Source organism: Leptonychotes weddellii, chromosome 5, assembly GCF_054177405.1.
Source record: "Leptonychotes weddellii isolate Sample4059 chromosome 5, ASM5417740v2, whole genome shotgun sequence".
NCBI classification, from domain to species: Eukaryota; Metazoa; Chordata; class Mammalia; order Carnivora; family Phocidae; genus Leptonychotes; species Leptonychotes weddellii.
The window spans coordinates 8,543,914-8,570,343 of record NC_138373.1 but is presented as its reverse complement, the minus strand read 5'-3'; the positions used below and the strand labels follow the sequence as shown (position 1 = coordinate 8,570,343).

The 26,430-nt window shown below is 51.8% G+C and overlaps 1 protein-coding gene across 4 annotated transcripts in view; it reads right to left on the bottom strand.

Annotated features, from left to right (window-relative positions):
* Positions 1-26,430, bottom strand: part of HIP1 (huntingtin interacting protein 1) — a 147,867-nt gene that overhangs the window by 57,816 nt on the left and 63,621 nt on the right. Inside the window, exon 1 of one of the 4 annotated variants that reach the window (XM_081819489.1) lies at positions 23,713-23,878. The exons of the other annotated variants lie outside the window; for them this stretch is intronic. Coding sequence (XP_081675615.1) covers positions 23,713-23,730 — 18 coding nt within the window. The 5' untranslated portion in view covers positions 23,731-23,878. Of the gene's footprint in view, positions 1-23,712; positions 23,879-26,430 lie in introns of those variants that run through there. 4 annotated transcript variants of the gene reach the window in all.

The following is a 26,430-nucleotide window of genomic DNA, read 5'->3' as shown; positions in this document are numbered from 1 at the left end:
GCTCTCAGCAGATTAGTGGCAACAGCAGAGCCTCTACCAAGCCTACACTCGGGGATCTGCTTCCGATCCCCCGCTTTGGCCTGGAAGACAGGGAATCCGAGCCCTTATTTTCTGAGTCAAGTTGCCGTAGGTAGCCCAGGCAAGAGCAGGTGAGGCCAGGATTCCAACCCAGTTCGACTCCCCACACCGTGCCGCCCTCAGCAGTGCCCAGCAGCCCCATGACCAGCCAGCGCCGCCCACCTGCCTGCCTCACTTTCCACCCGACACCTGGTCCCCTGGTTTCTTTGGTGGCTCCTCACTTCCACCAGCATGCCCATCCACGTATTTCTCTCCCAGTCCCCCTCCAAGTCCTTCTTAATGAGCCTTTGCCTCCCCATGCTCCCATCCAGCCATCAGTCATGCTGTCCTTCCCACGCTGACCCCTCTACTTCTTTCCGCTCCTCTGTCTCCACTCAAGCCCAAACCACTAGGATGTCCCCACTGGGCCACGGAAATATCCTCCCAAATGGACTGGTCCTCCCCAAGCTGCTCTGCACCCAGCAGTCAGAGTGATCTGTGTACCTCGCAGGAGGTCGCGCCCCAGCTCGGAGCCGGCCGCCCCGCTCCCATGCAGCCAAGCATCCATTCCTGCTCTCTGTCTACTACTTACGCCCCAACCACACAGCTGTCTTTTTGTTCCTCGAACATTTCATTTTTTTTTTTTTAAAGATTTTATTTACTTGAGAGCGAGTGAGTGAGAGAGGGGAGAGCACAAGCCAGGGGAGGGGCAGAGGGGGAGGGAGGAGCAGAGCAGGGAGCCTGCTGTGGGGCCCGATCCCAGGACCCTGGGATCATGACCTGAGCTGAAGGCAGACGCTTCACCGACGGAGCCACCCAGGTGCCCCATTCCTCAAACGTTTCTAATTCTTTCTGTCTCTGATGCTCCTTATGGCTGGAAGGGTCTTCCTCCCATCTGCAAAGCTAGCTTTCCCTCCTTCTTCAGGCTGTTCAAATACCACCTCCTAGGCAGCCTGTCTAATCTAGGGCATCTCCCTGCCCCTTGCCCTGCAGTATCTCTTTACCACAACTCATGACTACCCTGGTTACTTCCTGCAGAGGCTCTTCTCACAACCTGAAATTCCCTTGTTTGTTCCTTTGCTTGGTGTCTTTCCCCATGAGGGCAGGGGCTGTGTTAGCCTGCCGTTCCCCTCAGTGAGCACACACAGTGCCTGGCGCTCAGACAGGCTGATGGACCCTTGTCTGCCCAATCCTCTCCAGGCGGACGTCCTTGTCAGCTCTCGATACCGTGCGTGCTCCCCTCTCCTGTTGAGGATGCCCCAGCTCCTCCTTCCTCCAAGTCCCTCACAGTTCTTCAATTAAAAATCTTGCTGGGGGGCACCTGGGTGGCTCAGTTGGTTAAGCGACTGCCTTCGGCTCAGGTCATGATCCTGGAGTCCCGGGATCGAGTCCCACATCGGGCTCCCTGCTCAGCAGGCAGTCTGCTTCTCCCTCTGACCCTCCGCCCCTCATGTGTTCTCTCTCTCTCTCTCTCATTCTCAAATAAATAAATAAAATCTTTTTTTTTTAAGATTTTATTTATTTATTTGACAGAGACAGAGATAGAGAGAGCAGGAACACAAGCAGCAGGAGTGGGAGAGGGAGAAGCAGGCTTCCCCCCGAGGAGGGAGCCCGATGTGGGACTCGATCCCAGGACCCTGGGATCATGACCTGAGCCGAAGGCAGACGCTTAATGACTGAGCCACCCAGGCGCCCAAATAAATAAAATCTTAAAAAAAAAAATCTTGCTGGGGCGCCTGGGTGGCTCAGTCAGTTAAGTGTCCCACTCTTGATTTCGGCTCAGATCATGATCTCAAGGTCATGAGATCGAGCCCCATGTCTGGAGATCGAGCCCCACGTCAGTCTCCACACTCAGCGCAGAACCTGCTTAAGATTCTCTCTCTCTCTCTGCCCCTCCCCACTCTCTAAAATAGATAAATAAAATCTTAAAAAAAAAAAGTTGAGAAGTTTAAAAAATGTCAATCACTTCTGGAGTTGGCAAGGTGTACACACCTGTGTTGGGAGGAGGGAGGTGGCCAGGATGGTGGGACACCCGGAAGGAAACTGGTGCTCACAGTGGAAAACACTGGTGGAAGCAACAGAGGTGTTCCTCCATGGAGCAACAGACAAACAAGCCATGGTCTCTTCACTTCAGCCGTTTTAAGGGAAGGAAATCTTGCCACGCACTATGACATGGACGAACCTGGAGGATATTATGCTCGGTGATGTTAGGCAGACACAAAAGGATGGATACTGTTTGATTCTACGTATCAGAGCTATCTAGAGTAGTCAAATTCAAAGAGACAGAGGAAGAATGATGGGTACCAGGGGCTCGGCGGGGGAGGGGAGGGGAGTAGCTGACGGGGATGGGGTCTCCTTTCGGGGTGATGAAAACGTTCTGAACTTAGTGATGATGATTGCACAACACCGTGAATGTACTAAATGCTGCTCAGTTATACACTTTAAATTGGGTAAGACAGTGAATTTGAGGTTTCATGTAAGATAATTTTTTTGAAGATTTTACTTATTTATTTGAGAGAGAGAGAGAGAGAGCATATGCGCACGCACATGCGCAGGGCGGGGGAAGAGGGAGAGGGAGAGAGAATCTCAAGCAGACTCCCCACTCAGTGCAGAGTCCGAGTCAGATGTCTGATCTCACAACCCTGAGATCATGACCTGAGCTGAAATCAAGAGTCAGATGCTTATCCGACTGAACCACCCAGCCCCCCACAAGATAATTTTTTTTTTTTTTAAAGTGGAAAACACTGAGGAATCATGACTTTGACTGAATGCCCGTGAAATGTAGCACCGGGCCACGCCCTAGACTGCAAGACCGCGAGCTCCGCAAGCCCAGCCAGGCCTTCTGCACAGACTGGGAAGGATGATCTGTGCGGCAGGACAACCCTGCCTGGGTGTGGGGCACCAACCTAGGTACTGCTGGACAACACAAACTGAAAGAAAGTAGACCTTGCCATCCAAGAGTTAACCGTTTGAAGGGAGATGAGGACCATCTTCCTTCCTCTTTCCGTTCTTCCCTTCCCTCTCCTCTGACTGTGCATTTCAGTAATGCTTTATGAAAAAAGAAACCAGGACGGGTGTGCAAGCTACTTAAGCCTACGTCTAAGTTGCACAGCCTGATGAGTGGTATCAGAAAGCGAAAGCCAAAAAGAGATGAAGCTTCCAGAAAATGTGTAGGACACCCAAAAGGGCTGTCTTATCACATGAAAAGCAAAAAGAACAAGGGAGGGGCACACTGCTTTCAGCCAGTGGTGTATTGTGGATGAAGAACTCCTATTTTGCCTCTGTCTTTTCTGTCCAGATGGATCTTTGAACTGAAAAAGGCAAAAAGAGCAACGAAAGGGAAAACCCAAGGTGAGTTAGTAGACTGTCAGAGAGCCCCCAGTACTGAGTGAGCTTGAGCTTCTGACTTGGATGAGTAACACACAAGGATGAAGGGAGCAGGCGAAGGTGATGTGCCTTCTAGACTCCAGAGCAACGTTTCGGAAAAAAATCAAGTAGACGGGGTGTGTGTCTGAATTTCTAGCATCAAGGCATTTAACAGAGTTGCTTATAACATCTCGTAGACAAGGACAAAAACTAGAGGACACCAGGGTTGGGAACCGCTGACTACCAGTCGAATCCGGCCTGCAGCCAGTGTGTGTGTGTGGCCTGTGAGCTAAGGTTGGTTTTTACATTTTTAAAGGGAACAGGAGAAAGGGAGGGGATGGAGGAAGCAACAACATCTGGCTACAGATCTGAAAAACGTTTACTATCTGGCACTTCGCAGGAAAAGCTTGCCAGTCCCAGGGCCAGAGGGGCAGAGCCATGAGGGTAGCTGTCCGTGTTTGCAGGTGCTGACCTTGGGGTAAGGTGTGTCCGTGTCCCAGACCTGTGTCCTCCCCAGTGTTTACTAACGAGGGTATCCAGAAGGCACAGCGACGGGGCTAAGCAGCGTGTCAGGGGTGACAGCGGAAGGGTGTGACCATAGGTGATTCCAGCTGCACGTGGTCGGACAGGAAGTTCCCAGTTAAGTTCCCCGTGAGTTCCCAGCAAGTCCACTGAGTTAACACTATGAGGTGGCCTTGATTGTAACATAAAACTTAAGAAGCTAATTTCATTTTGAGCTACATCAACAGAATTATATGATCACGAACAAGAGCCAGTCCTTGCTTTTACGGCTTTCAGCTGCACTCGGGGGTACAGATTCATCCCACCATGCACCAGACATCCCTTGGGGCACCAGATCCGGCTTGCTGCTCCCGGCGCCCCATCCAAGAGGAATACTGATAACGTTGGTGGGTGCAAAGCAAACCGATGAGGATGAAGAACCACACAAGGTCTGATAAGAGAACAAGAATCAGGGAAAGGGGTGGCAGAAGCAGGGTTGGGCAAGATAGGGCACAGAGGTCTTTAAATATCGCAACCCCAGCACCTGGGAAGAGGAGGGCCTCTGGGCTCTGGGGTAACCCAGCAGTGAAGATTAAGAGAAGCTGTGTTCTGTGCCCATCATCCTCCAAAGTGGAAATGATTCCAGCGTCCTTCAGCCTGGGGACGAGTGAACAAGGCACTACAACCACACCATGAGAAGCTACTCAGCAATAGAAGGGAACGAGTGACTGATTCATGCCAACGACATGGGTGAATCTTCAAAGTATGATGCCAAGTGACAGAAGCCAGACTCAAAAGGCCACAGACTGCAGGATTCCATTTAAAGAACATTCTGGAGAAGTTAGAGGAATGAAAAAAAAAAATCCAGGTCACTGGTTGCCAGGGGCTGAGGGTGGAGGCAGGAGTGGTTACAGAGGTGCACGAGGGAATGTGGGGGAGGACAATCCTACCCTAAAGCTCAATTGTGTGGAGGTTACCTAATTGCATGTGACTGTTGAAACCCAGAGAACTGGGCACAAACCACGGTGAATTCTATGGCATATAAATTATATTTCAACAGACCTGGCTTTAAAGATAAAGAAAGCAAGTTCAGCGAGAGGCGGACCAGGAGATTTTGGTGGGCGCTGTGCTTGGCCCGGGCTGCTAACAGGTGTTCAGCTGTTAGAGGAATGTTGACACAAGATGGTCTTCCAGGCACCCTATGCCTTCTGAGCCCGTGATTCTGGGAGGAACAGAGGAATGGAGGAACGGGGGAAGGAGACTGAGAAGAAAATGGCCAGCGAGGCAGGAGGGGAATGGAGGGGTGGGGGCTGCCCCTCTTGGTGAAGAGAGTGTGTCCAACAGCGCTGCAAGGGCAGGTGCATATGACATCACTGGTGACCAGGGCCACTGCGGGTGAGTGACAGAGGCGAACGTCCTTGCGGGGAGAAGAGGATGGGAAGCAGAGTGGGAAGCAGTCTAGACAAAAGGAACATCCTTCCTTCCCAGGCCTGGGGGCTGGGCGCATGCTCCTCATCACCACCCTCCCCTCCAGGCCCTCCCATCGTGTTCCATTGGAAGGGTAGCTCCAACGCTGGTTCTCCTTCCCCAGACAGGGTCCTATGGGTGAGGAGGACAAAGACACACCATCTTTTCAGAACAAGGGCGGAGGAGCTGAACAATCATGTCTTTTGCCAAAGACAGATACAAGCATGCCTCGATTTACTGCACTTTGCTTTATTGCTTCACAGATACTGCAATTTTTTTTTTTTTTAAGAAATTGATGGGTTGGGCGCCTGGGTGGCTCAGTTGGTTGGGCAACTGCCTTTGGCTCGGGTCATGATCCTGGAGTCCCGGGATCGAGTCCCGCGTCAGGCTCCCTGCTCGGCGGGAAGTCTGCTTCTCCCTCTGACCCTCTTCCCTCTCGTGCTCTCTGTCCCTCATTCTCTCTTTCAAATAAATAAATAAAATCCTTAAAAAAAAAAAGAAATTGATGGGTTTATTTTTATTTATTTATTTTTTTTTTCTTGAGATTTAATTTATTTATTTGACAGAGAGGGAGCACAAGTAGACAGTGGCAGGCAGTGGGAGAGGGAGAAGCAGGCCCCCCACTGAGCAGGGAGCCCGACGCAGGACTCGATCCCAGGACCACGGGATCATGACTCGAGCTGAAGGCAGACGCTTAACCGACTGAGCCATCCGGGCGCCCAAGAAATTGATGGGTTTAAAGAAAAAAAAAAAAAAAGGAAAATAAATTGATGGGTCTATGGCAACCCTGCATCAAGCAAGTCTATCAATGTCGTTTTCCCAAAAGCATTTGCTCACTTGGTGTCTCTGGTCACATTTTGGTGATTCTTGCAATATTTCAAGCTTTTTCATTATTATTACATGTGTTACGGGGATCTGTGATCAGTGATTACGACTCGCTGAAAACTCAGATGATGGTTAGCACTTTTTTTTTTTTTAAAGATTTTATTTATTTATTTGACAGAGAGAGAGCACAAGTAGGCAGAGGGAGAGGGAGAAGCAGGCTCTCCGCTGAACAGGGAGCCGGATGTGGGGCTCGATCCCAGGACCCCAGGATCATGACCTGAGCCGAAGGCAGCCACTTAACCGACTGAGCCACCCAGGCACCCCTGGTTAGCACTTTTTAACAATAAAGTATTTTTAATTAAGGTATATACATTTTGTTTTTAGACATAAAGCTATTGCCCACTTAGCAGACTGCAGCATGGCGTAAACATAACTTTTATATGCGGTGGGAAACAAAAACTTTATTTGACCCTGCTTTATTGCAATCTTCGAGTTACTGCTGTGGTCTGGAACCGAATGAACCTGCCGTATCTCCAAGGTATGCCTGCACCTAGCCTTCCTTCTCTGAAAATGATCCAGAATGCTCGTGAGTCCTGGGAAGGGCACTCTCCCTTTCTACACAAGACCCCTCTCCCGTCTGCCCTTCGCAACTAGTCCCAAGGCTCGTCTTACTCCAAGGGACAAGTGAGAGCCCAGCCTCCCTCCTAAAACGACCCTCCCCACGCTTGCAATCCTCTGGGAGGCCTTCCCAGGTTATCTCGTCCCCTAGATGTCATGCATGTCCCCTCCTACTCTTGTTCCCTCTGCCACCACACTGGGAGCCCCCCATTCGGTGTCCCCAAAGACCCCCAGAACTTCCACCTACAGGCTCCAAATCAGACCATTCAGCACGGGGGTGACTGATGACAGAAAGGGAGGGGACCCCACCTTGTCCCTGCCAACCTGGAGAAGCCAGCAAACTCCATCTTCTGTCACCTCCGTGGTTCCAGTCTTACCACCCCGGTTTATAATTATTGCTGCCCAAGAGTCCCTTTGGGCCAGGCCATCCTGTCATATCCTTGGGCAAAGATTGCCATAGTACCTGTACTTTCGTCCCCCGACCTAAAAACCCAAGCCCACACTGACCACAGACTTGAGCAGCCCAGTTTCTGAGGAGGGCCACTTTTTTGCTCCACACCCAGCCGTCTCCTTCCATGACTACCGTCGGGGGGGCCCACTTAGGCCTGAGGAAGGCCCTAGGAGGCAGGGCAAGAGGGCTAGGTACTGAGACCCTGGGTCTCCAGGACCCGTGTCCTCTCTGCCCACCTGCAGGGGGCCGTGGCTTCGGGCCACAACCCCACCACCACAGTTCTGCTTCTCTCCTCACATAGGAAGCATCCGTTCTGCCTCCCAACAACCTACAGTGCCTCTGCTCACAGGTGTTGCCCCAGAGAACACGTCACGGTCACTTTCCAGGCACGTCTGCCTACAAAGTGGAGCCCTGGGCGGTCCCATCAGACATATCCTGATCATTCACGGCTCACGGGCCAGGCTGGGCTTGGCCTTTCGCGACGGCCCTCGCCTTCTAGAGAGAGACAGCTGCTCAGCAAGAGCAGAAACCCTGCGCTGTGTCTTTCCCCAACCACCAGCGCTGCCAACTTCCTCTCCTCCACTCCCCCCGCTTTCCCTCCTCACCTCTCCCCAGCTTTCCATGAGGTCGGTTTTGTCTCTTCTCTTACAGTAACAGAGCAACGTTTCTCCCACTATCTCAAGACCCAGCGGGGAGGTGGTGCCTGGCTGACAGGGGGTCCCTGGGCATAGGAACCACCCATTCATTCCTCGCTCTGTGTCCTTCCAGAGCCCTGTTCCATCTGTCCAGTGAACAAGCCAGGAAGCACTCGCCATATCCAGATGTGCCAAGGCCTGCCGTTTCTCCCTCAGGTCTCTATTTTTGGTTCTATTTCTACCACACACACATCCCCCCCATCTTATGCCCACTTCACTATATAAGTGGCCCCCGACCTCTAGTCTCTACCACAAATGGCCCCAACTAAAGCCGCAGGAGGAACTCTCCTCATGCGTTCTCCCAGCTGAGGCATCTAGAATCTAGTGTGGCTCCTGATCTTCTGGGGTCCAAACTCCCCATACGACCCCAGGGTCCCCCCATCCCCAATTCTTCAGCTTCATCTCTCACTTCAGAAGGTGGTCTTCACACAACTGTGACTGGATCCTCAGGAATGCGGTTGATAAACAAACAGAACCCCACCTGATGCAAGGGGGTGGCTATGGGAAGATAGCTTTCTTATTTGAATCAAGCAAATCGTTCTGTAACTTTAAACATTCCCAGTTTACCTGTTTGGCTCATTCAAATGTGTAAATACAAGGCTTGCTTGAATAATAATGGCAAGAGCACGTCCAAGTCTTCCGGGCTTCAAAGAGCTTTCATATGCACTGTCTCCTGATGCGGAGAAGATGCTGAGAAAACCCAGGGAAGGAAGGCAGGGCACACTTTATAAACCAGTGGGCTCAGAGAGGTCAAGCCACACAGCAGGGTCGGCACCTGCCCTTCTCAGTCAGGCACACGTTCTACATCCTGCTAATTAGTTGGCTATAACTGAACTCTTCACCAAACCAACTTGTTTACTAAGTCTCTGCTTTGACCTCGACATATTCGTTATCTCAAAGGCAGATTTGTCTCATCTTATAAAAAGTCGAGCTTGCCCTACGAGCAGGTGTTATGGTCTCTTGGTCTGATGAGAACCAAAGGAGAAATGTCTCAGAAAACCTAAAATGGAAACCTGACCCAAGGCCAAAGAACCTCTAAATGAGTCAACCTTCTACTGTTTTTGGGAAGCAGGTTGTGGTCTTAGGTGCAGCTGCACCTTCCACCAAATCCTTAACACACAGCTGTGTTCTCTCATAGGGACACATTCCGGTTCGAAGGGAAACAGAGATTGGGGTGGTGGACCTGTGAAGCTCAAGTTCATTGCTAAGAGACCCTCTGGAGAGCACTGGGACAAAACTCCACCAAGCAGGGTGGCCACAGGACCTTGCTCTCATCTAAGATATCAGCAGGGTGGGTGATGTACCAAGAGGGGACATTCCCGAGCCCCGAGCTCCAGCCAGTCCTATAACAGTCTACAGCCGGATTCACTCTGGCGACCTTTGGCACAACCCCAAAAGGGATGTTCATCCAACCTCACCAGTCCTGCAGAGGGTAAGCTCGGATGCAAGAAGGGCAAAAAGCACGTGGTTGTCTTTTTGGTCAGTGGGTCCCTAACTCAGCTGTGTGTGACTCTCACCTGAGAACTTAACCCTGAACCCCCAGTACACGTTCACACACCCCTGATGGGCTCCTCTGCTCCACCCCCAGACTGCATCTATTTGGTCTGGGAGGGGCCACTGTTCGATGTGCTCTTTCATTCTGGTCATGCTACAGAAGAACATTCTATGTCAAAGTCTAAGGAAAAAAAAAGAGCTCAGCCAAAGGAAAAGCAGAAATGAAGCAGGGGAAGAATGTGGGCAAAGAGTAAGGGAGTAACACAGACAGCACAAAAAAATGGGACACGTAGGTTTCCTCACCCCAGACAAGCATACTTTGATTTTAGTCCATATACATTTTCAGGGGGGAGGGAAAATATGAATTGACACTCAGGACAAATTAGGAGATTATTCATTTTACGAAAGAATTTGGCATCAGATTCCTTTAAATAGCAATCTCTGCTAGTGCATTTAAAATAGGATTCCATTTACAGAAGTGTGATTTACACAAAACCACATCTGTTACATAAGGCTCAGAAAAATAGCTCTCCTCCCATGTAGTCTGGCCGACTATAGAACTGGCCCCATACAGATGGTCATCTATTTTCTTCTCAAAGATACACAGGCTAGCTCTCTGGCACCTCTTTCTATATTTCACCTGATTCTTAGGGACCATCTGAATCTCTTCCAGGCTTCCCTAAACTCAGGGAGCAACTGCTCCAAAATCTTTACACATTCACCCATTCATTCAACATATATTTCCTGAAGGCCTATCATGTGCTGGGCCCTACTCCAGGAGTACAATTGTGCACCCAAACCAACACATCTCTGCCCCATGGATCTTTTCTTTTTAAAAAAGATTTTATTTATTCATTTATTTGAGAAAGTGCAAGAGCAGGGGGACAGGGACAAGCAGACTCCCCACTGAGCTTGGAGCCTGACAGACAATGGACTCAGGGCTCGATCCCATGATCCTGAGACCATGACCTGAGTCAAAATCAAGAGTCGGATGCCCAACCAACTGAGCCACCCCGGCATTCCTGCCTCATGGACCTTACACTTGAATGAGAGAGAGTGACTGACAGTGAACCACTAAATAAAATCTATGGTGTTTGAGATGGTGATAGGTTCTATAGGGCCAAGAATGGGGCTGGTGTCAGCACCTTACACGGGGATCACCAGGAAAGGTTGCACTGGAAGGTGAGAGAGGGTGATGAGGAAGCAAGAGATGGCTGGGGGGAAGAGTTCCAGGCAGGGCCCACCTGGCGGGAGGGAGGCTAACTGTGGCTGGAGCCCCAAGGTCAGAGGTGGAGAGTCCAAGTCACAAGGGGTCACAGGGGCCACTGCAAGGACCAGCCTTTGTTCTGAGGGAGACAGGAGCCCCTGGGAGCTTTTGAACGAAGGGTGACATGATCAGACTCCTTTTTTAGGGGACCCCTCTGACTGCTGTGCTAACACTGGGGGACACGCAGGGAAGCAGGGGGAACAGCTGAGACGTGGCTGAATTAATTCAGAGCAGAGATGATGGGGGCCCAGACCAGGCTGGTCACGGTGGAAGTGCCAAGATGTGGATGGATTTGGATATATTGAGAAGGCAGACCTGATGCGGTTTGCTGATGAATTGGACGTGGGGTATGAGGAAGGAAGGAAGGGAGGAGTCAAGGGTGGCACCATGATTATTTGCCAGAGCAGTGTGGGGCCGAGTTGTCATCAACAAGGTAGAGAACCAAAGGAGGAACAGGTCTGGAGCAGATGGGAGCTGGTCTGGGGGTGTGTTACAATGAGATGCCCATCAGATACCAGATGGAAATCTAACTGATCCGGGGTGGGGTGGCAGGGTGCAATCCTGGAATTTGGAAAAGGTGTGAGCTAGATCAGGTGATCTGGTAGCCATCCACACATAGATGGGATTTAAGGATGGGGGAGATCACCAAGGAGTGAGTGCAGATGAGACCTCTGGGGACAGCCTGAGGACACCTGACATTCAAGAAAGAGTTGGGGGGAGCGAGGAGTGGAAACAGAAAAGAAACAGCCCACAAGGTAGAAGGAAAGCCAGGAGTGTGGCACCCTGGAAGGCAGACAAAGAGATGTATTTCAACAGGGAGCCATCAGTTGTGAAAGCTGCCAACAGATCAAGCAGATGAGAGCTGCAAACTGACCCACTGGGTTGAACATCATGGTGACCTTTAGCAGGGCTTTTTGGTAGAGCGGAAGGGGGCAGAGTCTGAAGGGGGACTCAGAGAGAGGAAGAAGGGGAGCTGGAGGCAGTGAGAACCAGCAAGGGGGCTGAGACAGAAGGAGGCAGGGTCCACGTTGCCTTGGGAGAAATGGGAGAAACGACAACGCATTTGTATGGATGTGAGGGGAAGGAATGGAGCATCCCTGGGAGGGGGAAGGGGTCTGGTACACAACAGGAGCAGGCCACCCTGGCGAGCACCAGCCCAGGTCACAGAGTAGGGACAGAGATGTCGACAGGTGGCTGGCAGGGGCTTGGGCAAGCTTTCTCGGGATTGCATCTCTTTTCACAGTTGAAACAGGAAGCAAGGTCAGGGGCTGAGAGTGAGGGCGGGGGAGGAGAGGGCAGAGTGTTGTCTAGGAAAGTGGCGGGGGGGGCGCTGCCTGGGGATGTACATGAGCAGGGGGACAGGGACAAGCAGACTAGGGGAACGCATAGGCCTGCCAGGGAGCAGCACTGAAGGCCCATGAGGAGAGAAATTAAGCCAGCCCTTTCTGCCTCCTCTTCCCCCAGCTAATGCTCCCCCATCTCCTCCGCGTTTCTTGTGCTGACTCTTCCCTTCCTTCCTACTGCCTTCCAGCTTTAGAACTGCTTGGACCTCCATGGAATCGATACCGATACACTTAGTCACTTCTGCGTGCTTCTTTTTCAATGAGGCCTTTCAGGAAGGAGACATGAAATTGACTGGAGCTTGCCTGGGCAGATGTGTGTGAGCTGCAGGGAGCCGGGCGGGGGCTGGAGCAGAGGAAGCGTAAGGCAGAATGTCCCAATTCCCTCTCAATTCTTCTTTCAACTTCCTTCCAGCCCCTCGACCCCGCGCCCCACAACCTTTGGATCTCGAATTTCCTTATCTAAAACGCACACTGAATAGTCTCCACCTCATTGTGGTTCAAGCTCTGATTCTCTAATTCAATTAACCTTCCCAAAGGCCTGTAACAGATCCCAGACTCATTTGCACGCATTATGTCATTTAACCCTGTGGTCACCCCAGGGCGGCTAATTCCACTGATGAGATGGGGAAACTGAGTCTTGGAACAGTTAAGTGACTTGCCCAGCTAGTTGGGATGCCTGGCTAGCTAGATGACCCGGCTGATAAGCAGCAGAGTCAGGATTTGAGCCAACGTCTTACTCCAGGTGCAACCCCACTGATCCTGAGCTCTATCCTGAGCCTGGGAAGGACAAGTCAGACTCATTTCCACTGAGAGAACACACAGGTCTATGTCAAGCCCTAGCCTCCAGGAACTGAAGTCCTTAGCGACACACAACCACAGCCCAGACACACAGATCTCAGGTCAGAGCCAAAGAGAAGGAAGTGGAGGGGCAGTGCAGGGTCTGGTCACCCTGGGGAGGCCACGGAATGTCCCGGCTGGCAGGCAGGAGGCCTGATGGACACCTCTGGCCCAGAACCCAGGGAGTCATAACAAGCTGGGGAGGAGCTGCTAAGCATTTTGCAAAAGCGGAGAGAGGTGGTGGTTGCTAATTCCGGAGCTGGATTTCATCATCAGTGGGGCTCTGATAGGACTTCCTCCGAAAGCAGAGTAGCCAAGAACGCTTAACTTCCGTTTCTCGAGTGAAGGAGAGCCCCTCCTTAGGGAAGTAGGGGGTAAGACCTCCAGGTTCGAGAGGGGGAGGGTCACCCAAAGGGCTCCGGGCAGCATGAACCCCCACCTGGGCATGCAGGTCTGACGTCCCACTAGTCTCTGGGCCACCAGCTCCTGGGAGCTACGAATGGCCAGACCCCTCTTCCTAAAACACAGCTGCAACCGTACCAGGCATGTCCAGGGGCTCACTGCTGCACACAGGGAAAATGCTCCACTCAAAGCTTTCGGGATCTGGCCCCCGCTGGCCCCCATTAATTTAGTCATCCGTGACTTTATTCACTCACGAAATTCACCCACCAAACATATATTGAGCACCTATGTGTCAAGTGCTGTACTAAGTTAGTTCACAGATGAGTCAGATGTAAGTGCTCCGTGTGCACAGCCGGTTAGAGAGGAGATCCTGGTGCATGCAGAGTGTGGGGGGCCCTGGGGCGGGTATCTGACCAAGACCGCATGTCTGGTGTAGGCGTCCTTCCTTGCAGGAAGAACCACCGAACCAGATGACTGGCCTTGAGGAGGGGCCTGCAGGGATGCTGGGGTAGAGAGGCCAGCATCAAGGCACAGAAGTGGGGGCCGGTGTCCAGTGTGGGGACGTGTTGCCGAAGTGTGGAAAAGCAAATGCAGTGGGGCTCGCCCAGGGAACCCCGTTTGCAGAATTATGCACAACAGTCCAAATGACCTTCCCCCATACCCACCACTCAGTTAGAAACTCATTAATAAGGATCCTTAAATCCTTGATTGGTGCCTGGGTGGCTCTTGGTTAAATGTCTGACTCCTGATTTCGGCTTAGGGTCACAATCTCAGGGTCCTGAGATCAAGCCCCACGTCGGGCTCCGTGCTCAGCGAAGAGTCTGCTGGAGATTCTCTCTCTCCCTCTGCCCTTCCCCCCTCCAAATAAATAAGTAAAATCTTAAAAAAAAAACAAAACTAAACTAAAACTTTTATCAATACAATGGCAATCATATTATAATATTTAAATGGGGGAAATTAACATGTTGTAGGCTTTGAATTTCTATAATGTTATATATCAAACACATTTCTCAATAATAAAAAAGCCAAAACCTTAAAGCCCAAGTATTTAAAATGTAAAGGGGTGAACACATAGTCACTCTTCGATGTGTGTACAAGGATGTCACCTTCACGGTGGAAAATGGACACAGCGTAATGTCTACTAATAGGGTTCTGATTACAATGAAACAATATGTCATCTCTACTTATCTGGAAACATGGTAATGATTGCACACATACATGCTAAGTCCTCTGCCCTCCACATAACCCTCTACAGAAGACGCTGTGATTATCCCCACTATATAAGGGGGGGCAACCCTGGCCAGGGAGCCTCAGGAACCTGCCCAGGTGTTACCTGCCCAGGTGAGTAAGTGGTAGAAACTGAATTTGAACGCAGGACCCATGCCCTTGACCACTCGGACACACTGTTTCTAGATCCAAGACATAGTGACAGCTAAAATAAGTTTACGGGCGCCTGGGTGGCTCAGTTGGTTAGGCAACTGCCTTCGGCTCGGGTCATGATCCTGGAGTCCCGGGATCGAGTCCCACATCGGGCTCCCTGCTCAGCAGGGAGTCTGCTTCTCCCTCTGACCCTCCTCCCTCTCATGTTCTCTGTCTCTCATTCTCTCTCTCGCAAATAAATAAAATCTTAAAAAAAAAAAAAAAAAGATTTAAAATAAGTTTACAAACCTATGTTATTGTGTGGTCCCGTTTTAAGTATGTGTGTGTATACGTTTATATTTGGTTGAATCAAGTGAAAATCTCGCCACTTTTGACTTATAAAAGCAGCACTCTGATATGGCTCAACCTAGCATGTGTGTATATGAGTGTGCACACACGCACACCCCCCCCCCACACACAGTTTGTAAGGATCTATCCAAAGAGCCTTGTTAGCAATAGTGTTTGGGATGGTGGAAGTGTATTCAATCTTTATTTCTTTATACCTTTTCCTATTTTCTGATAATGCAGCGTAAGTTAAACATTTTTCAATAGATGACCCTCTTTCCTCACTGCAGCTGCTGGAGACCACAGACAGCTATGTGATATTAAAATGTATGCAAAGTGCAGGAGCTGTGGGCTCCCTGAACTCATGGCCATGTCCCCTTTGGAGCTGAGAAGCCAATACGTGGACAAACACCGCCCCATGTAAAGGGCCCAGAACTCAAAGGGAGGAGTCCCACTGCAGGACTCAGAGTGTTCTATCACAACCCCCCCCTCCCCCAGTTCTAGCTGACCTGACTACAGCTGAGAGGGCCTCCTACATCATTGATGGCACCAAACCCACCCCCAGCACCACATCCAGAGAGCTGCTCACTCGACACTTGGCTCTGTTCATGGAGGTTTGTTGGAAATAAGAGGTAATGTCTTCCCCGCAATCTGGTAGGAATCAATGAGCCTCCGGTAATCTCAAGAAGTACAGCTGACTCCTGGATGGCAAGTTGAACCGACTGCTGGAAGGGGAGCTGGGACGCGGGGGAGGGATCTGAGGTCAGATTCAGGAGCAATGAGCCAGAGGCCATGCCTGGATGCACAGTTTCAGCTGGACAGTGAGCCAAAGCAGACAAAGTGACTAGGGGTCCCAGGGCCCACCTAGAGCCACGGAGAACCCCTGCTGGGCATGATGCTTCTGACCCTGGCATCCTTAGGGCAACTGTAACCACGTCTGTGTTTGCCACTCCCTGTCCCCGGCTCACTTACCACCTTCCAACTTCTGACACGATTTACTTCATTTACCTTTACTGTTACCATCTACACCCCATCCCCAACACACACATGGGAGGTCAGCAGCACAAGGCAAGGATTTCTGGTTCTGTGAAGTGTCCCAAGTGCTTATAACAACACCTGGCACATGGAGGGTACTCCATAAGTATTTTTTTTTTAAGGTTTATTTGAGAGAGAGAGAGAGGGTGTGCACATGAGTGGGAGGGGCAGAGGGAGAGGGAGAGGGAGTCTCAAGCAGACTCCACACCAAGTGCGGAGCCCGACTTAGGGCACGATCTCATGACCCTGAGATCAAGACCTGAGCAGAAACAAAGAGTTGGGATGCTTAACTGACTGCGCCACCCAGGTGCCCCTCCATAAATATTTTCTGAATAAATGAATGAATGAATGCCTAACTGAAATGTCACCTTCCTCAGCCCACGTCCTGTGCCACCTGGCAGAATTAATTATCCCTACCTCCAAGTTTCTATGCACTTTCCTTAAACCTCTAACATCGCACTTATCATACTCTATTATAATTGCCCCCACCTCCTTGAAGACAGGAGCCTTCAAACTATCCCATTTTCTTTTATATTCTCAGTGCCTGGCAGAGGGCCTCAGGGTGTGCCGACTCGGGGGACAATCTTGACATATGTATAGGACGAAAAGGACGAGGGCCAGGACCCCGGTTGATACCGCACCGAGACGGCTGACGAGGATCTTCGAGCCAGCAGGGCTAGGGAGATAGTGATTTGGTAAGACTACTTTCCAAACAATCCAGCCTGAGACACATCCAGCAGGAGAACGCTATTTTAGGTCCCAGAGCACGAGGCTGAACTGAGCGCTCCAAAAAGAAGTCAAGAAAGAAGGTTACTGAAACGCTCATTTCCAGAAGAACCGGGCTTGTGGCTCCCACGCTCATCCTGGTCGCAGGGAGGGCCACCGCCAGCCCTGGGACTGGAAGCACACATCCCGATGGGATCATCAAGTGGGGACAGCCTCTCTTGCTGCGCTGGTTCTGCCGGAGGATGCGGGTTATTTCGACATGGGCCTCACACCTGGCACTGCTCATCCCTCTTTCCTCCTTCCTCTGGCCCTGCTCCTAGCAAACCTACTCAGCATGCTGCCACTGTCCTTCCTGACGTCACCATCCATTCACTTGCCACCTACAGCGTGCTGCTCCCCCTTCTTCACCACACAGCTCAAATACCTCCTCCTCCAGGAAGCACTGACGTATAAAAGGATTTGGATCCCATGTCCTGGGAACTTTGCTGGGCCCACTGAGACAGGGACTGCACCTACTTTTCTAGCATAAACCGCAGGTAGTTCCGGAACACACCCCGTGTTCTGCTTTTGCGCACATAGCTCTCGCTGCCTGAAATGCCCTCACTTGCCTTGTCCCCTGGGGGACTCCCTCCCCTCCTTCTGCAGCTTTCTCCATGAAGCCCCTCCTCGGGTGCCAGGTCATGAATCCCCTCACTTTCGCATGCTAGCACGTTCCTCAAATGCATTCTCTGTGCTTTACCGCACGTACCGTAATTACTTATAACACGCCTTAAGGCCCTACTTGCAGAGGAGTCATTCTGAAAGAAGAAATGTTCTACCCTTTGCCGAAAGCTTTAAGATTTTATCTGTTGCCTAAAGGAATAAGCGAAAAACTAGTAAGTACAGCAGGGCTTACTAAGCCTTCCCATGTGCCAAGAACTTTAAACAGGCCATGTCAATATCTCTACAGTCTGCAGACACCAATTCATCCAAGAGACAAGGGAGGTGATGCACAGACAGGTCAACTAACTTGTTCGTGGTCCTAGAGAGGCCAGTGTGGCATCAAGATTTAGCCTCTGGCCTATGTGACTCCAAAGCCCCGTGGCCGGCCTCTAGTGCAGCCTCAGGGCCCAGAAGCTGCTCCCTGATCCTCCACGTGCAGGGGATGGCGCCTCAGACTCCAGCCGCCTCCCACTCACAGTTACAAAAGAGCTTCCTACCCTCTAATCCCTTTCTACTTGCCCAGAGAAATCACCTCCAGATCAAAGATTCATTAAGACTTCAGGGAATCTGAAGGTGACATAGGGATTTTTTCCCCCCACTAAAAGACCTGTGCTTAATTTCTTTGGGGCTCCGGGGCAGCAGGCATTTTGTCTGGTTGCTGGAATCCTTTGGAATCCTTTGGCTTCACGGAGAAAGCTGGAGGAGGAGAAGGAGGGGAAGGAGTCCCCTGGGGCAGCTGCCAGACCACGTGCCTGTCTGGCTTTGGACTGGGACCTCTCCAGCAAGAAAGGAGACAAAGGTGGAGTGGAAACAGCCCCTGGATGTGCTCTTTGGGAAAATCACCCAGCTGTGGGGGAGGTGGGGGTGGGGGGAGATGGCAGGGATGGGCAGGTCTCTCTCTGGGTGGCAGAGCACAGAGGGTTGAACTGTCCTAAAACCTACATTTGCTTCTGAACTTAGCCCCTGCCTGGCAGGGAGCCTTGGAGGAGCCTTTGAGGACACTAAAGTCTGCAGACTAAAGTCTGCTTCTTGAGGCTGTTTTCAGGGAGAAAAGAATCCAGGTGAGAGTGTTTTTTCCGTCACCTGCAAGTGTCTATGTGTCATTCCATTCCAAGGGAGTCTCTGTCTCTCCCTACAACCTGGCCGTCCTCAGCTCTGGATCTAACATCTTAACGTCTACAACCCCGGGGGCTGCACATAACGGGGAGTATCCAATATGTGCGTGGGTTGGACTGAACCTTGTCCTGGTAGGATACAATCTTAGTGATCAGTGACAATAAGACATAGCAATCAGATGATAGATCAAAACTCTTTTCCCTAAGCATTTTCTGAAGGAGGCAAATAACAGATTTCCTTCCTCGCTGGCACTTGGCTGAGGCCAATGTCATCCACAGTCCCTGACCTTCTTCCGGGGACTGTCTGAAGAAGGCTGCTGAGCCATGATGCTCTGCTGCATCTTAGGAACCATGGTGGGGAGTGCACAAAGCTAGGATATGTGGACACACGTCCCTGGAACTGCTCCCCAGTGTTCCAGTGATACCAGCCACGCTAGACCGCAGCCATCCACCCAGGACTCTGAGGCTCCCAAAGCCTGAATGCTGAGCCAGTCTCCAAGGCTGGCAAGGACTCGGAGGCCAGACCCCTCCAGGGTCCCCAAGCAGCTCCAGTCGGCAGACAGGCTCTCTCCCTCCCCAGGGAGTTGATTCTGCCATAGAATGCCTCTGATATGGGGAAGTGCTGGCCAGCCAAAATCTAGCCCCTCTTGAAACAAATCCCACCTTCCAGAGCCAGGTGGTGCACATAAACCACCTCTGTCTCAACAGCCCTCAGTGAGTCAAAGACAACCATCCGCCCTTCTGGGGCTTTCTCTTCTACAGGCTGAACTACTCATCTTGCAAGGCTGACATCCTCCTTGCTCTGCTCTGGACATTCTCTGTGTCAGAGACTCCAAACCTTTTTTTTTGCCTCTCACCATAGTGAAAAATACATTTTACAAGGCCAGTCCTTACTTGCATGCACGTGTGTATACCTCCAAAGCCAGTTTCGCGAACGAATGCTTACTTTCTTACATGTAATACGCCTGGATGCTTTCCAATCTACTTCACTCTTTCAAATACTGCCTGCAACCCACCGCACTGAGTTTGTAACCCAGAGCTGAAAGCGCTACTCTGGTTTCACCCATGTCCAGCCTTAACTGCTTACTTAGCTCAGACCCTAGGTGGGAGAACACATCCGTTTCCACGCAGCTATTAGCCTATCTGGGCTGCAAGAACAGTCCTTGGCATCATTCTGCACAGGGATCTCCCTGGCTCAGCACTTCCTTTCCCCACGCTGTTCCTCAGCCCAGCAAACACACATGCACCCATCAGCAGCGACAACATGTCCACCAGAAGCTTGTTCCTGCCCCATCATCGTTATCATTTACTCTGAACACCTGAAACACCTTTTCTCCACCCCACTCATTTTCCTGCTGTGTAAGCTGGGGGATCTCAGGGGGGCAGCAGAGATTCAGGAAGAAACCCGAGTTTTGAAAACACCAGTAGGTAACTGACAAAGCATGCAGTCTGCATACAGACTGGCAGAACAACCCCCCCACCCCATGGGGCCCAGAGGCCAAAGGCCACCACCACTTCAGCCTGTCTTTTTAGATTGGCTTGTGTCCATCCTAGAATCTGGTCACCGAATCTTTTCCCTTACCCCTTATCTTGGTCACCATAGCGTACATTTTGGTGACCAGGAGAACCACCTACAAAACCTGGTTCGAACACCACTCTTACAGGATCCAGACTTCACCTCCTAAACTCCAGTTTTCTTATCTGTAAAACGGGGCTAATGATTTCTGTTCTGCCCTCCTCACAGGATGGTGCTAAATGTGAACAGGTGTGAAAAGGCTTTGTAAACTATAGAGCACTAGGCAAATATAAATCGTTACACAAACTACACGTTCTTTTGTAAGAATTGATGGCATTGGCTCTGTTCCCCAAATTACAGCCCTGCATCCTCTGAGTTCGGTAAAGACACAGACTCCATTGTCAATCCCCAAAAAGCATCTACATTTCACCCAAGTGCCATGTTAAACAAGCCCTCCCTTGGGCAGAAATTTGAGGTCATCAAAAATTCATCACTCGCAGCAGCTGGTGGACCCACTGTCCCCGTCATCTGTTCCTTCATTCAGAAGGAGAAGTAGATGTGGAAGAATTGGTCCCAAGAGCCGTCAAATGAAATACAGCCTACAGTCAACTCTTCAGGCCAATCAAGAAAATAAAGGGGTGGGGAGGGCATCTGGCTGGCTCAGTTGGAGAAGCGTGTGACTCTTGATCTTGAGGTTGTGAGTTTAGAGTTTAATGAGCTCTATGTTGGGTGTACAGATTACTTAAATAAATAAACAAACAATAAGAGAAAGGGTGTGTGGGGGTGGGTATCAGAGTCATCTTAGATGAGACTTTGGAAATCATCATTTTCCTAAGAGCCACCACATAAGGAGGGCTTACTAAGCCCATGCCTTGAAAGAATTATTTCCTACCTTCACTAGGATGCTCAAGGCAGGTACTATTAATCTCATTTTACAGATGAGGCTAAGAGGTTAAAAAAAAAAAAAAACTTGCTCAAAAGCATGTAGGGAATTGGGTGAACTCTAATCTGCTTTTTCTCAGTGTTAAGCAAGAGGAACCGCCCCTCCCCCCTCCCCCCAGCTGATGTCAGGCTCTGCCAAATGTGGCTGAAATGCTGGGCTTGAGGTTGACCCTGGAGCCAGTGGCCCCCAGAGTGAGGACTTCAAACCAGACAGAGGGCTTTAGTGGTCAGAACAGAAAAGTAACTTTGGCCTTTGGCAGGAATGGGAAGCAGGTGCCAATTCCCTGGGGTGGATCAGATTCTTCTGCACAGTCCAGGGTCTGTGCTCTTTACAGAGAGCTGAGGACAATTGTTTCTGAACTGGGCATTTGAGTGCTTGGTGATTAAAGAGAACCTAATATCACTTTTGTTTGGACCCTGAGCTAAAGGAGGAAAGAGGCAATACATGTGCCTCTCCTGTGCCCCAAGTTCTCCAGAGGTTACCCAGTGCCTACAGCCCAAGGTTGGAACACCGTGGTTGGCATTCAAGGCCTTTCTGATCTGGCCCCAACCAACAATCTCAACATTTCCTGATCTAAACCTGCCCCAGCCAAACGTCCCCAGCCTCACCCGATGGCCTTGCCCATTCCTCTTCCTATACCTCTTCCAACAGACAATGCCCCTCACTGCTCTCAGCAGAGCCAACCCCACCCAGCCTTGAAGAGCCGGCCTCAGGCTTTGTCCTCCATCTGAACTCTGCCATCCAGTTCCTTGGCAGACCCCTACGGCCCTTGGAGCTGTGGCCTTCTGGTCAGGGCCTGCCTTGATAGCTAACTGTTGCTTTGGCCTGCCTGTCTCTGGACCCCTCTACCCAGATGCTAAAGGCCCTGAGGAGCAGGGAGGTCATAAGTTATGTTTCTGTGTCCCTCACACAGCACTTGCTATAGAAATGAAAGGTATTAAATAAATAATGCTGAGTTAATGAGCAGATGGATGGACAGAGGTGGTAGAGTCAGAGGGGACCCAAACCTCTAAAGACACAGGTCCCTGAACTCTGTAAGCTAGTCCTCATAAGCCAGGCTTTGGAAGGAATCTCAGCTCAGGGCCAGAAGGAAGCTGGGGGTGATGTGGTTTAGTGGCCATTGGATTAGAGCTTCAGGTCCACCATGCAGGGCAGGTGACTCTGGTCCTGCTAAGATATCTCCCAAAAAGAACCTGGCTGCTACTCAATTTTCCACCTCCCCACCCTTACAGCTGCAACCAGGATTTTTTGTGAAGGGTAGTTCTAATAGTTGCCCAAAGAAAGTAGGCTTTCATGGTACGCACATAGGGAATGGTGGTCCAGCCTCTCAGCACTGCCCAACCATGGATGGGTATGTGTCCTCATATGAAGATGGAAGCCAGTGAGACCCCGCATCCAGCTCCCAGCTACTTGGCAGCGCTCAGAATGGGACTGGTTTCCTGCCACAGAAGGGACGACTCTCACCTATCCTCTGCTCCCCATCCCACTATCCCCTACCCAAGACAGATTGCCAAAGGCCTGGCAGGTCGAGGAGTTCACCTGCCTTCTCCATAGAGATGGTAACTTCAAAATGCACTTTCTGGGGGAAACTAGCTTAATTCTGTACAAGATGACCTGAAATTCCAGTACCTTCTCTTCCCTAAGGAAGAGGCAGACCCAGACCTCTTTTTTCCCCAGACACAAAGACACACGTCAACCCAGCACAGACCATCACAAGATACCTCTCCGGCCTGACACACAGGCCCTCAAATGTTGTAAGTCTGGGGGTTGCAGGGGGTGGGGGGGCACTCTGGTCTAAAGCCAGGGTCAGGCTACCTGACTACCAACTGATGTCACAGACACCCTTAAATCTCCATTCAGAGGGGGAGCTACTTGGGACCTCTAGGAACACCTGTCCCACGTGCTCAGAGACCCCCAAATCACATCCTGTTACCTCCTGAGGGCTGTTCCCCAATCAATCAATGAACAATGTATTCAGCTCCTACTGTGTTCCTGGGGGGTGCAGGGCTGCCCTGACGGAAGAATCAGCCCCTCCAGGGAGTCCGAAGCTTAAGAAGCAAAGGTGTTTGCTTGTTCTCAGGCCAAAGCAGCTGGAGTTTACAAGTGGTAAATCTAGAATAGCCCCCATCTATGCCAAGGATTCCATTCCTGCCCCCTTACCTTCTAAGACGGTTGAAGTCCTAGCTCCTCCCCACTGCCCTTCCAGGTTACCCACCTGTGCCCCCGCCCTGCCCACTGGCTCAGTCCAAAAATCTTCCCATAAATCTTAAATAGGTATGCAAGCAGGGAGCCCTAGAGTGGATAGGACAAGCCCCCTTCCCGCAGCCTGGCCCTCCCTCTACCAGGCTGATTTCCCAGTTTGAGAGGAGAGCTCAAGAGCCCTCTCCCTGAGGTCTAGTGAGCTCTCCCGGGCAGCCCTGGTGGCAGCGCGGCGGGAAACCCGGAGCCCCATCCCTGTCCGCCAGCCGCCTCCACAATCCTGGCCGGGCTCCCTCCTCCAGCACGCCTGGAGTTGGGGCCGACGAGCAGGATCAGCAATCCAGAAACTTTCAATGGATCAAGCCGACTGGGAGGGAGAGAGGGAAGAGGTGAGGGGGAGGACCGGGACCAGAGGAGGCTCCAGGGCAGAGCCCCTGCTCTTCACTTACCATCTTGCTCACATCCATGACCGAGGCTGCAGGGCACCCCCCACCCCTTGAGATCCCGCTTCCCCCAAATGCTGCTCCCGGCTAATTCCGCCCCGATGATGCCATGCTGCGGGGAGGGCGGCCGGCAGGGCCCCCGCGGACCGGGGAAGGCGGCGGCGGCGGCGGCAGGACCGAGGCTGGACCGGAGAAAGGAAAGGAAGGGGGAGGGGAGGCGGGGAGGGGGAGGGGGCCGAGCGCGGAGCCGCAGCGCGCACCGGGGGCGGGGGAGGCGCGGCTCCGCGGGCGGACCGCGCGGCGGAGCCCCCGGGGGCTGGGGAGTCCCGCGATCAGCTGGAGGCGCCGCGGTAGGGGTCTCGGGGACGCGGGGGAGGGTGGTGCGGGCAGCAGACGGATCCTCGGGGCCGCCGGAGCCTGCGGCCCGGGCGCGCAGTGAGGGTGTGATTTGAATAACAAAAGGTCGCTTCTCCCGGAGCCCCGGCGGCCGGGATCGACGAGCGGGGAGCGAGGCCGCCGGGCCCGCCAGGAAGCGTGTGTTTGAGTGTGAGTGTGTTTGGGTGTACGCGCGCGTGTGCTCGGTTTGGTGGTGGGATCGGTGGGACTCAGGAAGTGAGCGGGGGAGGCGGCTGAAAAGGAGCGAGATGGGGGCGCAGCGAGCCGACATTCCAGTGGGGGCAGGGGGTCCGCTCGGCCCCTCCCCGCTTGGCTTCCCTGCACAAAGGCGGAATTCAGAGCCAGTTGTTTCCCTCCTGCGGCTAATCCGGAGGGGACGCCCAGATGAGTCTGGGGTCTGCAAACAGATGGGCGCACAGAAGGAAGTAGAACAGGTATCCCCGGAAGGCTCTGTGCCCCGCGCAAGTGAGCCAGAGCCAGCCCTTCCGGGAGCGAGGGAAATAAGCTCCTCGATGCTGTCTGCCCTGAGCGCCTAGCATCTCCAGCCAGAATCCCCGAACCTTCCACTCCTTACTCAATGCCTTATGTGCCCTTAGAGAAATGGGAGGCAGACACTCCTCTCTGCCGGAGACAAAGCTGGTGGCAGAAAAGGGCTCTGGGCAAATGCTCTTTTGGGGGCACGATCTCCAGAAAAAGCCTGGACATCCAAGCCTATGGTTTCAACAGAGAGCTGCCTCAAATCCTCTGATGAGCGAGGAGGTTTGGGGCACAAGCCAAGTCAGCAGGGACCTGAGGCCACTAACACAGACCCTGCTTTACCCAGGTGAGGAAACTGAGGCCCAGAGCAGGGGAGTGATTTGCCCCAGGTCACACACCTGGCAGGGACTGTGGGTCTGGAGAATCCTTAATAAGGACAGTGCAGCCCAAGCCAAAAAGAGCTTCCCAGGCTACCACGGAGCACCCCGCTTCTAAAACCCTTTCCAATGAACAGGTGATGGGACCCATCCACAGCCCTGGCCCTCTGGCCCCACACTAAGGGGCCAGTAAGACAATGCTAGCCTAGTAAGCCACCATCCGGCCCCAGGGCCTGCTGGGCTGACTAGGACGGCCCCCTCCCCTTCAAATCTTAGTTCTCAGTCTATGAAATAGAGAATGTTTCTCTGCCTGCCTCCTAGGGGGATGTGAGAACAGCATGATATAAAAGACAAAAATAGAAGGACAGGAATGTATGGGGTTTTCACTGTGGTGGTTATTTTCATTTCCCAGCTCTGGAGCTCAGTTAAGGGGCCCTCAGCTTCAGCTGAGGGATCTCTGGGCCCGGGTCTGTCTGTCTGTCTAATCCTGAGTGTTGCCCCTGGCAAGCGCAGCTCTTGTGGCACTGTGCCCCACCCCAGGGAACTCAGGAGGCAGCCCTAGTCTGCTCCAGTGTGATGGGCTCCCACAGTCCCTTCTACTGACTCGTGTCCCCAAGAGGCAGGAAGGAAACATGCCACCACATCCTCATCAGCCAACAGTGTCCCCCGAGGTAAATGAGGGCCGCGTGAATTAGCAGGAATCACCCAATGCAGAAATGAGTTTGGGGTTATTTGCTGCCTGATTAAATGTACAAAGATCGTCTTTCTTATAAACAAATAAATAAGATTTAGGGGTGCCTGGGTGGCTCAGTCGTTAAGCGTCTGCCTTCGGCTCAGGTCATGCTCCCGGGGTCCTGGGATCAAGCCCCGCATCGGGCTCCCTGCTCCGCGGGAAGCCTGCTTCTCCCTTTCCCATTCCCCCTGCTTGTGTTCCCTCTTTCGCTGTGTCTCTCTCTCTGTCAAATAAATAAATAAATAAGATTTCATATGTTTAAAAATATTATGAACCGTTAGGCATGGGGTTGATCAACAGATCAAGGTCTCCTGGTAGATCGTGGCACCCTAGCTGGCAAAGCCCATTTTCTCATTAAAATGGGGATCAGGACATCTGCCTCATACTGCACATGGGCAGTAGGGTCAAATGAAAGAGATTTCTCAAACTTCACCTGCAGTCGGCTGAATGATGGCCCCCAGAGATAAAAGGTCCTAATCCTGGGAGCCTATAAATACTACCGTATGTAGCAAAGACTACTCGCATATGATTAAGTTTAGGATTCTGAGATGGGAAGATGATCTTGGATTATCTGGGTGGACCCCAGATGCAATCACGTGTATCCTTATAACAGGACGATCTGACACACAGAAGGGGGAAGGCAAGGTACCAGAGACCAGAGTGAGACGGCCACAAGCAAGGAGCAGATTTTCCCCGAGAGCCTCTAGAAGGAGTATGGGCCTGTCAACACTTGGATTTTGG